The 15,107-nt window shown below is 39.4% G+C and overlaps 1 protein-coding gene across 2 annotated transcripts in view; it reads left to right on the top strand.

Annotated features, from left to right (window-relative positions):
* Positions 1–2,393: 2,393 nt before the first annotated feature.
* Positions 2,394–15,107, top strand: part of LOC117536251 (cilia- and flagella-associated protein 54-like) — a 158,924-nt gene continuing 146,210 nt past the window's right edge. For both annotated transcript variants that reach the window (XM_034201053.1, XM_034201047.1), the window contains exons 1-22: positions 2,394–2,576; positions 3,159–3,264; positions 3,644–3,799; positions 3,950–4,115; positions 4,504–4,562; positions 4,964–5,107; positions 5,449–5,562; positions 5,725–5,826; positions 5,914–6,106; positions 6,198–6,278; positions 7,467–7,579; positions 7,719–7,833; positions 9,784–9,869; positions 9,972–10,109; positions 11,049–11,190; positions 11,356–11,405; positions 11,545–11,673; positions 12,225–12,465; positions 12,608–12,741; positions 13,543–13,737; positions 13,834–13,926; positions 14,009–14,197. In XM_034201053.1, coding sequence (XP_034056944.1) covers positions 2,431–2,576; positions 3,159–3,264; positions 3,644–3,799; positions 3,950–4,115; positions 4,504–4,562; positions 4,964–5,107; positions 5,449–5,562; positions 5,725–5,826; positions 5,914–6,106; positions 6,198–6,278; positions 7,467–7,579; positions 7,719–7,833; positions 9,784–9,869; positions 9,972–10,109; positions 11,049–11,190; positions 11,356–11,405; positions 11,545–11,673; positions 12,225–12,465; positions 12,608–12,741; positions 13,543–13,737; positions 13,834–13,926; positions 14,009–14,197 — 2,892 coding nt within the window. In that variant the 5' untranslated portion in view covers positions 2,394–2,430. The remainder of the gene's footprint in view (positions 2,577–3,158; positions 3,265–3,643; positions 3,800–3,949; positions 4,116–4,503; positions 4,563–4,963; positions 5,108–5,448; positions 5,563–5,724; positions 5,827–5,913; positions 6,107–6,197; positions 6,279–7,466; positions 7,580–7,718; positions 7,834–9,783; positions 9,870–9,971; positions 10,110–11,048; positions 11,191–11,355; positions 11,406–11,544; positions 11,674–12,224; positions 12,466–12,607; positions 12,742–13,542; positions 13,738–13,833; positions 13,927–14,008; positions 14,198–15,107) is intronic.

Raw genomic sequence — 15,107 nt, 5'->3', positions numbered from 1 at the left:
TTTTTCTCTCTCTCGAGCGCTATCTATCGCTATCTCGCTCTCTCTCTCTACTCTCGCGTATGCTCTCTCTCTCTCTCTCTCTCTCTCAGGTCCTCTCTCTCTCTCTCTCTCTCTCTCTCTCTCTCTCTCTCTTCTCTCTCTTCTATTCTCTCTCTCTCTCTCTCTCTCTCTCTCTCACAGTCATGAGTGGACCACTGGCCTTCGGGAGTTACTGGCTGATGCCCCCCCTACTCAATATACAGGAAATGCCCCCTGGTCTTGGATTTGTGTGTGTTCCGTATTGTGATCGTAATGTGTTTGTGTTTGTTTGAGGAATAGCTGCCAGAGCATTAGCCTGCCCTGCTCTGAGTGCCAGAAGCTTTAGGTTTGTGTGCAGAATGGATGTGAGGTTGAATGGGAAATGGAATTGATGAGTTTGTATGGGACAGCATTAGGTGAGACTCTATCATTTTGCTATGAGCTCAGATGTAAAATATGAAGTCATTTCCAACTGTCCAACAGCTGTGCCTACCAAATTCATTTCAGTCCCTGCTCCATCCTTCCTGTCAGATAAAATCTGTGGTATCCACAAGCACTTTCTATAGACAGATTTATTTTCAAACCATTGCATAACCACTGTTTTCGTGACTTCCATGCCTTTTTCATTTGTTATGTCATATTTCCTTTTTAAGCTGTAGTTTCTAGTTTTTGGAGAATCTACCACTGAGTTTCAAACCCAAAAATCCAGCTTAAACACAGAAACTACAGTGGCTGAAGTTCAAATTTAGACTGCTTATTTATTAAGTGACATGGATTCCACCAACAATAGTAATTTAATATGTATAAAAAGGAAAAAGGTCAAAATGAGAATTACTAAATAAATATGCAAGTTAAAATAAGAGTTATATATTACATGAATAAAGCATATAATAAAGCTATTTAAATAAATTATACAGTTAATGCAAATGAGTAAATGTAATGTTAAAGGGAATGTAATAGGCAACATTTAGGCCTCACTGCATAACGTTAATGATGAATATAGAGGTCTAAACAGTAATTAACGGTATATTAAAAGAAAAGTTACATAATTGTGAGGGAATATTTCTGTCTTTACTCCTAGATATTTAACCTTTTCTGTGTGTTGACGTTTACGACCAACCCTGGCTCTGTTATCTCTCTTAAGGAATGGGAGGCTCCAGCTATCTTGATAAACCAGTTCAACTCTCGGTCACGAAATGGTTTACGGCTGTGGGAACACTGGCTTCGAGGCCATTAAGGGTCAGGCGCAAGTGATTCAGGGTGCCCAGCTGTTTAGTCTATCTCCCCAAATATGTTGTTTACTCTCTCTGAACTAGTTAAAAGGTCTATTGAGAGAGAGAGAGGCGCGGCATATTTGACATGGCAAACCATCAGGGCAGTCAGAATCTCTGGCTGTGTGACTTGTGATGTGAATTTCTCCGACCGATACTTGTAAATAAATATCAGTGTTTGACATCAAAGCTCCAACTCTCCTCGTGTCTCTCTGAGTCCTGACTCTCCATTGCTGCAGAAGTTTCCCTTACAATAATAATATGAAACTTATTTTTACAGCGTCCTCTATGACTATGTAAAACTAGTTAGTGAAAATGTATGTAAACACTTATTTAATGATTTACGTAGGTACTTTCCCCTAGACAATTAACGTTAATGTTGTGAGCAGTGGTGTAATGTAACTAAGTAGATATACTCAAGTACACTTTTGAGGGACTACATTTGTGTTACCTTGTGCTTCTACTCCACTACAATTCAGGGGTGAATATTGTACATTTACTTTTATCTAATACCTTTAGTTACTGTGGAGATTTGGATTAATGAGGTGATTTATAATCAACCCATGAACAAGACTTTCATTTCACATGGAGTGAATTCACAAACTAACTAATTAAAACATGCTCCACCTTTTACCAGCTTTGATAACACTTTAATGCATCAATAATTATAATCAAAACATATTATATATATTATTCGGAAATGGAGCAATTGGCATAATGAGTATTTTTACTTTCAGTACTTTAAGTATATTTTGATGCTCACAATTTTGTACTTGAGTCACTTCTTGATTGCAGGACTTTTACTTGTAACGGATTATTCCTATAGCCTACTCTGTATCTGAGTACTATTTCCACCTCTTGAAACAGCGATTGTTTTGTACTACATTTTTTCTACAAGATGTTATATTACATTTATATTGAATCATAGATACTACAGTGTTTACTTAACAGAGTATTCTTACACTCTGGTACTTCTACTTTTACTCATGAACAAGATCTGAGTTCTTATTCCTTCCACCTGCGGTTGTCTACTGTTTAGCGTCGTTACCATGGTGATGTGGTAGTCCCTGTGGCTTGGAGCAGTTCAGTTGGTTTTGGCTGAAAATAAGTCGGTTACTTTGGTACGGCTGTGGCCGCAGAAATGGACTTACCTGCTTCATATTACGGGAAAGTTAATAATAGAAACCCCGTTGTTTTAACTTTTGAACGAGACATAAACTCGTTTATAACGCTGATGAGACGATCCACTTCCTCTACCAGCCGAAACAACGACTGTCATGCTAAAGGGTGAGATAACATAGTGTTAGCTGGCTAATTAAAGTGCTAGTTAGCCGGCTAGATTATTGCTGTTTATTATCGTAACCGTTGGCATTGCTACATCAATGGCAGCTTTACCAGAAGAAAAAAGTTTCAGCAAAGTTGTTTTTAGTCGTTTTCAGCTACTAATATGGCCAAAGCCAGTTGTTTGGGTTATGACGTTTTTTCATAACTCATAAGCTAGCAAACACGCAGGACGTGCTTCACGTGTAACAGCAGCTGCGTGGCCAACCCAACATTAGGCTGGGCCACCACCAGTCAAATTAAACAACATTGTTGTGGGCCTCCGTTTTTAGTAAATATTTAAAAAGAAATGAAGGCATCAGTTACACTTTTAATTCCTCTTCTGTTAAGAGCACCATTTGTTTTGGACAACATTATTCTTTTAAAATAATTTTTTAATAAAATTAATCCTGGTCTGAGTTTTTAAATGAAACAGATGCTACAACATACATATCAAGTCAGATATTTCAGTGTTGCCTTGTCAGATCGGTTACAAATGACATTTATCTTTACCCTTTTGTTTTTAATTTGATTATTTTCATTTTAAAGGATGAAAATCCAAATGGACATATGGAAAAAGTACAAACATCGACTGCCTTGGAAGTTGTACCAGGAGCGCATGTTGCAGATTGCAGATTTTCTCTTTGGGATAAAGGTAAGTCTCAGTAGCTTACTACTCAATACCTGCCAATATGATTTTCACTCTGTAGTTAAATTACTTTACCTACTGCATTTGATCATAAATAGATTACATTCTAGCTTCATAATTGTATCAGTCTAAATATGCAGACTGGTGAAAGGAACCCTGGTCAGTGTTGGATGTGATAATGGATGTGATGCATCGTATGCTTATTTAGATATTTACCACTCAAGGTTGTGACAAATGCTTTAGCTTCATAATACATGGTAAGTTGTGTGTTGATGTGATATATTTGAGTATTGGAGACAGTTTTCCATTGGTTGTTGGGACTGCATAACTTAACACTAATTGACATTTTCTATATACCTTCCTTCCCTTTCTTCTTTATTTGTAGTTGTACCAGTCAGCTCTTTGGCAGGGATACAGTCTCAACCTGCTGCAGTTCAACTCTGCTGCTGTGAGAATAACTGACATCACAGATGTAAAGCATTTCATGGCCTACTTCTTCCCTGAAGGGTTTGATACAGACCAAGATACATTTGCCATGAAGGTACACTGCATACCATGCTTTTTTGTACTTTGTTGTTTTATATTACTCAAATGTTTGTAATGTGAAGGCCATTGATATTTGAACTTTTTCTTTTTCTTTTCCTGAACCCTGATATATTTGCTATGTCCATGTGCCTGTTTGTTTCTGTAGATCCGTGCAATGCACGGCTGTGCCCTGTGTATATTTGAACTGGAGAAAAGGCACAGTGTCCTCAGCCAAAAGGGACTCTGTAAACTGCTGGATGTACTGAACTTCCTCAGGATCATGATGCAGGCTGTTCAGCAACACGAACATCTCTGCTGGCAACTATATAATGGTACAACTTAAATAGTTTTGTCCAGTTTTCAGGTTTTATTTTGAGAGAAACTTTTGGAAGAACAAAGCAAGTTATCAATGTGAGACAGAAGAGGAGATTTTAAGTATATGTCCAAAAGGGTGTTTGCTTGAGGTTCTAGATGCATGGGTTACTACTAAGCTTACTTTGTAAACATATCTTATGTGATTTTGTATAGTCAAAGCGGTAACCTCCTAACACTATCCTATGATTCCCAGAAATATGTTGGTTTTGTCTTGAAGTGCAAGATTTAGTGAAAATAATGTAAAAAAAAAAAGTCTGGATTTTTTAATTGAAATTATTAATTACAAGATACTGCAAGCTTTGGTATTTAACTGTACAATGTACCTTTTTTTCTGTTGTTTTCCAGGTTCTTTACACATCTACACCATCTGCCGTTACCTGATGACCAAGAGTTGTAGTGCACAGGTAATTGGAGATACTGTATGATAAATGAGAGCTTTACTGCTGTATCTGTTGATACTCTTTAAGAGCTTTTCCAAAATATGTTTTTGAAGTGTCTGATAGACATTTAGACTCTAGTCTAAATGGATAGGACAGGGTGTGAAATGGGGTGTGACATGTTGCAAGTCTTTAATAATCAAGCACTGGGAGACTGTGTGAATTGGTGTTCCCTAATGGTCTGAGTTTTCAGGGATTCACACTCTTCTGCACATTGTTGGTGTTCTTAAACTCTGCCTCTATATGAAAGACAACAAACAACTCCTAAGAATGAATGTTACATTTACCTAATGAATAATGTGATTTATAATGTAGATACAATTGTCTGTGACATGAACCTTTATTCCACCATTTATGATCCTGTCCAGGCGCTGGAGTACCTTCTATGGGCAAGCATCAGTTTAGAGCTGTCCCTTCCTCTGATGACTGCTCAGTATCTGCCGTGGATTGTCACACTCTACTGTGCTGTCTGCCACTGTTACTATGACAACAAGGCTGCTGTTCAAGCGGAGGTGAAACACGTAATAAGACACATAAAAGCACAAAATCATTGCCATGTTTAAAGGGTATTCAAAGGCTGAAATAATAAGTTATAAATGCCAACTATCAGCTGTCGTTTATCTGCTTGCCGTTTTCTGTTAGCCAGTCTGCTAACAGTCTTATTACCTAGGACCTTATAATACTGATTTATAATACTAATCTGCTGTATCAAGAATGCACTGTTCAAAATAAATGGCCTTGTATGATATAATCAACATATTGAAGCCACATAGAAAACCTTACTAATCTGAATGTATGTGAAAGTCTGATTCACCATTTGTGGGGTTGTTTGTGTATCTTCAAATGCTTTTAGAAATTTGCAAGGAGAGCCCTTGGAAAAATCAATGAGTTAGCAAAGCTGGAACAGCAGAGTGATGTTCCTGTCACCAGAGAGACTCAGAGAGCTTACAAAGAAGCCTCCATCAAGGCAAGAGACTCCTCCACACAAAAATACAGTTCATACTCTTAATTATTTTTTTAAATAGGACGATCATTTACAAAGACACATGCAGAACATTGCCCTCTGAAGAGGCAGAACTTTCTTCTGACTTTCTATCCCAAAGTGATCAGTTTGTTGTTGTTTTTTCAGCTTGCTGCTATGCTGTTTAAACGTTCACCGTTTGAGGCCAGACGAAGAACCAAAACTTCGTTCAGGCATAAAATCAAAAGCACCTTGAAGGACATACCCAATGTAAAAAGATTCTCTTATCAATATCAAAATATTCAGTGTTAAATCTCATCTTAATTGTCCTTTTATGCCTGCTTGTATCTACTGTAGGGGCCATGGCCTCGTACTACAACAGAGCGCATGCTAATGAGCCTGTTCGACAGCAGTGCAGCGCAGTTCCTGGGCATTTTGGAAGCCCTTTGGGACAGCACCAGACGCCCCCTGCATACGAGGATGCCAGATGAACCAGAGCTGCAGGAGGTGATCCTGGAACTCCTGTCTGCTGGCATCAGTATATTATCTGGTAGGTTAAACAAACACAACAAAAAATATTGGATGTTTAAGGTGAGGGATTTGTGTATTGAGTTATTTTCTTGTATGTTCCTGATGTAAAGGAGCAGCAACTTCTAGCGAGTCTCTTGGATGTCTCAGTGCACTGACACCAACCTCCACTTTATTGGATTTAGCCGTTGCAGGTTCGTCACTTTTCTCAAAATGTTTCTTACATTTCAATAGAGTGCCACAGTGACGCATCCGAAAACCCGGACGTAAGTTAGCATTTTACCACTTCCGGTTCCTTCGCAAAAAAGCAATGCAATTTCTCCATAGGATTTTGGAAAATAGCTGGAAATAACGTCTGTGGTTGACACAAATTGAAGAGACAGATCACGTTTTGTTCTACGACATTAAATACATCAACAGTGACCCCACTTGTGATTTTTGAAGAGTTTACGTGTCTGAAAAACGATGGTTGTTAACAAGTGGCTGAATAGGACTACAGAAGTTGTCGAGGCCGTTGTACGTCATTACACCGAACACGTGAACACTCCCGCTAATTTCCCCCCCCCGTGTTCTGCTTGAAAGCAAGTACCTGCCTCCTTCAAAGTGTTAAAACAAACGCTTCAACTTGTACAATTTAGAATCTGTATTTTTGAATATGGATCTTAAAGGTGGGGTAGGTAAGTTTGAGAAACCGGCTCGAGATACACTTTTTGTTATATTCCATGGAATGCTCTTAACATCCCGATAGCAATGAATATCTTAAGTGCTTTGACAACAAATCCATAAAAAAATGTCATCTGTGGAAGCCGTAAAACTGTTAAAAAAGCACGACCAATTATTTTAGTCGGCCCTGCTATAATAACTGGATAGCCTACCTGCCTGTCAGCTTCCCATCGGGGCACAAACTTATCTCGTGCCCTCATTGGTCATGTGCGCGTTCGTGTGTGTTGGAGGAGGGGCTCTGTAAGGAAGTGGCAGATTTTCTCCGGTTGTGTATTTTCAAATTCTAGCGATCTCGAGCCGGTTTCTCAAATTTACCTACCCCACCTTTAAGTTGGCGTGACGTTGAAGCAGCGACCCTGCTGTAGTTCGTTTTATAGCATAACGTTAGCATTTTGCTTCTGGCGACTAGATTTATGATTAGAAAATTATAAAAGTAGGGTAGACATGTGGAAATTATCCGGCTGAACAAAACGTGACCCGTCTCTTAAATGTGTGTCGACCACAGACCTTATTTCCAGCTATTTTCCAAAATCCTATGGAGAAATTGCATTGCGTTTTTGTCGAAGGAACCGGAAGGAGTTTACTTCCGCGTCACTGTGGCACTCTATCAACATGTCCTTCACTTTATCATGAAGTAATGTGATGTCTTGTGTTGTTAGGAGGAAACAAAATACCCTTCATTTCTGCGATGAAGTTTATCAAGATGTTGTTTCAGTACAAGCAGACAGATGCTTTCACTGAACTTGCCAGAGAGATGCTGCAGGTTTTGTCTGTGAGTAGCACACAATCATCTCCTTATTCAAAGAATGGGAATATATTACTTTCTATCAGTCTCTATATTCTTATGTTTCCAATTTAATGTGTTGTGTTTCTGGATAATCTTAAGTGTCTTTACTGTTTCTCTGTGCCAGGGTGTGGAAGGTCAGTCACACAGGAGGGCAGAGCTGGAGCTTGCTTTATTTGACAGTTTCAACACTCTGTTGTCTTCCCAGAGGGGCCATCCGAAAGAGGACAACACGAGTGATGGTAGAAAAAATGACGATGTGCCAGATATTTCAAACATTTATTTAGATAATGGTTTAAAATAAATGGTCTATAAAGGATAATCATAAGAAATGTATTGTTGCATCCTAGACTTCATTGATTTTTCTTCAACCTTCTGGGTTGCCAAACTGCTGTCAAATCTATATCCTAACCAAGTTACTTCCCGTTAAATGTGAACTGACAGACTGTTCATATTCTAGCATTGATTATGTGCCCAACATTTGTCTTGCTTCATCACTGACTGACTGACAGGGGCGCGGGAAGGGGGGTGCTGAGGGCGCTGCAACACCAGCGGCAGGCAGGCGGAGCTCCTCTGTCTGCACATTTTATTTTTTTATATATTTGTTTTCATTTCGTTTCATTGTGCCTGAGATATATTTTATATTATATATTATTATTCAAATGATAATTTTAAACTATATAATAAATTATTTAGCTTCAGGGAAGAAAAATAAAAAAGATGTGGAAAGAAAGTGTTTTGTTCGTTTTTAGTCGGCTACTTTTAACATGACTCACAACACAAGTGACAAGTAACTGACATGGCGCAAAAACGTATCTCGGAATTCTTTCTCACTAAAAACGCTAAATCTGCTAAAAAGATTGAAATAGGAGATGCAGGGGCAGGGCATTATTTAGACCCTCCAGAAAAACGCGGGCAAAAATCCTTGATTATGCGATCAAACATGCAGGGATTTATGTGATTTTATGCGGTGAAATTGCGGGAAGTTGTGAAATATGCGGAAATATGCTAAATATGCGGAAAAAATAAATATTGGGATGTCTTATTTATTTATTCTCTCTCACACACAACCTGCCACTAACATTAAACCCCTTTACTATACAATTAAACACATTCAATGTTTATTTATTGTAAAAGCAATTGGGCTATTTTAATCACACTCTCTCTCTCTCTCACACGCACACACACACACACACACACACACACACACACACACACACACACACTTCTCCGCCTCATTCTGTTTTAATTTCATGTTCGTTATCTGACCAGCTTCAATCTTGTAGGCTTCTCACCTCGTTTCTTGTAGCCCTCGAAAGGGTTTTGGAGGTTGATGCCTCGGTGAACGTGAGTTGTTTGGCTTTCTTCTCCGCAGCAGCAGAAAGCATGTTCGAATGTTTGAATTAATCAAAGTGGGTCGTCACCGTCGATGTTCTCTTATGCTCCAACACACAGTTGCACGGGGTGCAGAATAGTTTCCCCCCACTTTCATGCAAGACATCGGGGTACTGCTTTGCCCGGTTTTTAGCAGAAATGTTCGTTGGTAAATGAGATGGATTAGATTTGTTCATCTTGGTGAAGAGAAACTCTCGTGTGAGCTCCACACGTTCACTCTACGGTGTTGTTTATCTTCTGTGATGCGCGAGCTGATGACGTCCCGTCATCATCATCATCACTTCACGTCAAGACGAGTTCACTTTTTTTTCCCTCAATTTTGTGTGGAAAAATGCGGGGATTATGCGGCCTTTTGATAAATATGCGGCCTTTTAAAAATCTGCGCCATTTTGCTGATTATGCGGTAAATTCTGCGATCGCAGAATCGCGTTTTTCTGGAGGGTCTAATTATTACGCAGAATCTGTGTAATATGTAGCCAGGAATTAGCAATGCCTTGATAGCCTACTTCAATGAATGTAAATTCCACATTGTTGTTAAAATAATATGTTACATCTCAATAGTGTGTGTGTGTTCGCGCTCTATAGTGCCCGTAATAGCGTGCACTGGAGTCCATTGTTATGCACTGTGTGTGTGTAGTTTTGCTCAGTGTATGTCAACGTCACCCCCCCCCCCGTGCGTAATTAGCACATCGGACAGCACTTCAGCACCCACACTCAAAATACCTTCCCGCGCCTCTGCTGACTGAACACTGATTTCTATGATCTCAGAATTTATTTTGTCATGTTGTTTCCAACAGGCAATCACAAATCTTCATTCTCAATGAGTGATGAGTTCATCGGCCTGGTAGACACCCTCCACAAGTCTGTGTGTGCCTCTGCTCCTGTAAGTGCTGTTTGTGTTTGGGTTGATCTGCCAAGGACTGGGATACAGGTAGAGGAAGAGTTCATTTATAATCTCTATGTACTGTTGTGTGTGTTTGTGTAGGAGGTGCAGCCGGATGAAGACCTGGTTGCGGATGTTTTATTATTTCTCTGGGGTCAAGTGAGGCTGGTGATCCAAAGGGAGCAGATGCCAAACTTAGAGTTTCTACATTACCTTGAAAAGTTGGATCATTACGATAAGGTATGTATTCTAAAAGTATGCATTATGTCACAATCTTAACACAAACTGGAGAACCCAAATGCACGACCCAGAGACAGTCATGAATGTAGCAAAACATTTATTTTTAATTTCAATAAAAAAGAAAATCCCTCTTAACAGAGTAGGTACTGGATTAAACAAAAAGCGCTCACAAGGAGGAAAAAACAAGCGTAACAAAAAGAGAATTTAAGATTAACTTAAGTCTGCAAAAAATAACAAAACCTGACATGAGTGAAAACAATCCTCTCTTTGCTGAGGCTTGGCACGACCATCCATGGAAACAAACAAGACAAACTGACACAGGACAGGGGAAGACAGGACTATTTAAACATGAGGTGAGTGGGAACAGGTGTAAACAATCAGGGGCGGGGCAGACGCTGACGAGGATGGGAAAACACACAAAGGGAGGAAATGAGAGACAAGAGGAAAATACAAAATAAAACAGGAAATGGAAAACGAGACATGACATGAAACACGGGGACTTGACTAGAGATGAAATGACATAAATAGACAGACATGACGTGAAATAACATGAAAAGACAGACATAACACATAAACATAACTAACAAATTTGACGAGACACAACACATTACTGAACATTACTGAGGAGCAAATGTTATTTTCTATAGCCTTAACTGTAACGTTTATTTTGAATGGTCAGAAATCATACATAAGCTTATATTAGAAATAAATGACAGTATGTTTAATATAGACATCTATTTGATTTCTTTACGTGTGTGTGTGTGTGTGTGTGTGTGTGTGTGTGTGTGTGTGTGTGTGTGTGTGTGTGTGTGTGTGTGTGTGTGTGTGTGTGTGTGTGTGTGTGTGTGTGTGTGTGTGTGTGTGTGTGTGTGTGTGTGTGTGTGTGTGTGTGTGTGTGTGTGTGTGTGTGTGTGTGTGTGTGTGTGTAAAACATTGCAGTGGCTGTGGTGTCTATCTATGCTGTGTGATGTGGCTTTTGCCTGTGATTTTCCAACTGTGGACTACATAATAACAGCAGAGATGGTTCTCACATTGGCCACACTGCTAGAGAGTGCAGCTGAACCCAGCAAACAATGTCCTGGTAAGGATTTACATTCTAATGTTTCCCTGTTTTAGTGTGTAGTACAGCTAAAATCATGCATCTCTTGTACAGTATCGTGTATTCCTTTTGAGAATATTACTCTGGTAAACTGACATGGACACACATACAGAGCTGAATTTGTTTTGTTTTATGACTAATGTCTAGGATCTCGTGAAGTGAACTGTGACAGTGGGAAGCCACTCTCTATTCTTGAGGTATGTGATAGGATTAACTGTGGATAATGAGCATCAAACGATATATGAATAGTTATGATATAACGTGTGTTTGTATGTGAACGTTTAAAAATAATCAACGACATATTGGGTCAATGTGTGTCTTTCTGTGTGCTTGTAGAGTTCAAGTACAGGGCTGCTTCAGAAAGTGTGTGTGTTGGTGGAGCAGGGTCTTGATGCCCTGGTAAAGGGTGTAGATATATCGCCGCCTCAAGATTGCTCAGCGATCACTGACGCTGCCTTCATGCAGGTATGCTACCTGTCCTCCACTCAGTCTCACATTTATTCATTTAAGACCATTGTAAGCCAGGTTTTGCCTGTATTAAACTGTATTGTAAGATGAGAACATAACAAGAATTAACAGAATACAAGATTTGAGTAGACTCAGAAATCCATGAATGAGATAATACACTGGATGAGTGTTACTAAAGGGACAGTTTCGTCCCACAGGCCATAAGACTGCTAAACACCTGAGCTCTGCTAAGTGCCCCGATAAACATTCCTGTTGTCATCTTGCAATCTACTTATTTATATAAATAGTTATCAATGCAATAAACCGTATTTAATTTTGTCTTAATTTACATTATTTTATTTCATATTCTGTTCTTGTACATATCATATTCTATTTACATGTATATAGACTTTTTGCACTACTTTTTATTTTGTATTTTTGTATTTTATTATATATGTTGGATTGTTGGAGGAGCTCAGGTCAGAACATTTTCATTGCCATTTCTACACTGTAGCTTTGTGCATATGACAATAAAACCTTTGAACTTTAAAAACTGTTTTTTCGGATAGAAATGTCGTCCCCTCATTCCATCAACTCCTATATCTTCTTTGACATCATTGCAAGAGGAAAATAAAGGAGGTGAAATAAGTGGGAAGGAAAAAGAAGAAGTGGAAACCGAGGCAAAATCAGATATTGAAAGCTCTCAACACACTCAGTCCAAACGTGTGTTCTTGCTGGCCTCAGACCTTCATCTAGAACTGGACATCATTCACCACAGGGCTTCTCTGAAGTTACTGCTGCTGAATGCAGGTCAGTTTCACTTTACTTGTTTGTGTTTTTTGAGAAATAATTAGCCTTTCCAATAAAACATGCCTAGGCTACTTGTAGACACAAACAATGGGGTTTTAATATGGCTTATGGTTTGTCTTGGTCCTTTGTTGCTTGTGTCTAGTTGAAGAGTCTGAACTGTTGAATCGGATCAAGAAGAACAAGGGGTCCAAAGCTCTTTTCCTGATCCAGAAAGCCTTGCTGGCGCACAACGACATGGAGCCAAATGACAGCCAGAAAACCCAGAGTCTGCTGGAGGTTACAAACCTCGTTCACACTTTCATAGACACAGTCAGAACGTTCAACATGCTACACAGTAATGTGTATTAAAACACTAGAACCGCCAGAGGTCGCTGTATACCTAAAACCGCCAACGGGTCAAATGTACCTGCTATTGATTTTCAAGGTATAATGTTCTTTTATTTATCATGTAGAACAGTGAGTTTTGATCGCACAGGGATGAAACTTATACCAATAGAATCTGTGGAGTGTGGACTCTCAGCTGTTCGTGTGATATCGTTTGTGCAGATAGCATGAAGTATAAAATATCGCTACCAGTGCTGATTTAAACGCTTGGTGTTACACTTGTGTTTTGTTTAGATACAAATCTCTCTATCTCTCTCTCTATCTATCTATAACTATCTATTGATCTATCTATAACGATCTATCTGTCTATCTCTCAATCTATCTCTCTATCTATAAGGAACCGCAGTAGACAAAAGGCGTTGCTATAGCAACACGTCATGTTTACGCTGCATTTTCTATGAGATAAATATTACCCGTTGGCGGATATAGGTATAAATGGCAATTTTTAACAACTGAGGGTGCTACATAACACACTTTCAGGAAAAGTCACGGACTGGGAGACTTTAATATTTTATTGAAAAAAAAGTTACATAGATCTACAATCAAAAAACAGCTGTGGGTAAAATTGACCCGTTGGTGGTTCTAGTGTTAAAGCCACTACAATACAAGCCACTTTTACTGATGACTGGTGATTGAGGTGAGATTTCTTCAAGTGCAATGACATTTCAACAAGCTTCTCCATGTTCTTAACAGGAGGCCTCCACCTTGATAGAGAAAGCAGGGGTGGAAGAAAGGAAACTGTATATCTCGACCTGTAAGACTCCAGCTGAAAATAAAGATAAAGGAACGAAGGAGAAGAAAGAAAACCCTCCACCTGCCCCCATCCTGCTCTCACGCACCAACCTCTCCTTTACCTTTGCCCCAGCACCTTATAACTTAGAGGAACAGGTGAGATTGAATTTAGTTAGTTTAACAGTACCCAAACCCCACCTCTTTACTTTTTTTATAATTTTCTCTGTGTCATTTCTTCTTGTGTCTCTCAAGGTTTACTGGTATCAGCTCTGCGGACGTCCGGCTGAGGGCACTAATTGGAAAGTCCGCCTTGGGGACTGCAGCCTGCCAGGAACTGGAAATTGGGTACAATTGATCTCTTTCACAACACATGTTTTCAACTTCTATGATCTAGTATGTGCCCATAATATTAAGTCTGTTATTTCAGGTACCATCAGTATCTGGGGAGAGCGTGCTGAGGGTTGAGGGGCTGCAGCAAAATCAGAAGTATGTGTTTGCAGTAGCAGCCTACGACAGCCAGGGAAAGCTCCTGGGTAACAGCATAGGAGATTCAACATTTCCACTGCTGGCGTCCTTGCCGGTACCATTGCTCTCTACTTTGGCTTACTTGGCACAGGTATGCTAGATTCCCAATTTATCAATTTACATTCCTCATTACTTGCTTTTTCCAGGTGCTTTTTCTTGTGCTACAGAAACTCCTAATGAAGAATAGCAGAGCCCTTGTCCAAAACGTTCACCTTAACACAAACTAGGGATCTCCAATCCCTTTTTTTAACAGGAAAAAGCTAACAAAACATTACATCTAAAGGCATTGATGATGTCATTCTTCATATAACCTTCCTATACATTTAGTTAAGTTAAAAAAAACGGAATTTTATTTGACGTTTCTCAGGGAATTTCACATTTTGACGGACAAGTTGTTCAGCACCAATACATTGGAATGGAAACTCTTCTTTACATGCTGCTTTATTTGGGTGTCGGTTTGAGAGCCAGTAGGTGTTTTTATGATTAACCCTGAATCATACACACCAGCACGTGCACTCGGCTCTGCATCAGCCAAACGGCTCGCTGCACCCTCGCTGCGAGGGGGACCCAAGTTCCCATCAGCAAAAACACGTGGGTTTGCTATCCTGGCTCCAAAATGGTGGAATGAGCTCCCCATTGACATCAGGACAGCAGATAGCTTACACATCTTCCGGCGCAGACTGAAAACTCATCTCTTTCGACTCCACTTCGAGCAATAAAATTGCTAACAAAGCACTTATATACTAACAAAGGACTGGCTTATCTAAAGCCAGTTGAGTAGCACTTGAAATGTTTTGGCTCTATGAAACCTGATGTACTTATATGATTCTGTTTTCTTCAAGTTTGTATTTTGTTGGTCGAATGCACTTATTGTAAGTCGCTTTGGATAAAAGCGTCAGCTAAATGCAATGTAATGTAATGTAATCACACAGTTGCTGATCATTGTTAGGATTTCAGCCCATGCCAAACTGATGGATACCCTAACACTGTTTCCCACAGAG

Source organism: Gymnodraco acuticeps, unplaced genomic scaffold (assembly GCF_902827175.1).
Source record: "Gymnodraco acuticeps unplaced genomic scaffold, fGymAcu1.1, whole genome shotgun sequence".
Classification (NCBI taxonomy): domain Eukaryota; kingdom Metazoa; phylum Chordata; class Actinopteri; order Perciformes; family Bathydraconidae; genus Gymnodraco; species Gymnodraco acuticeps.
This window is presented reverse-complemented; position numbering and strand designations above follow the sequence as displayed.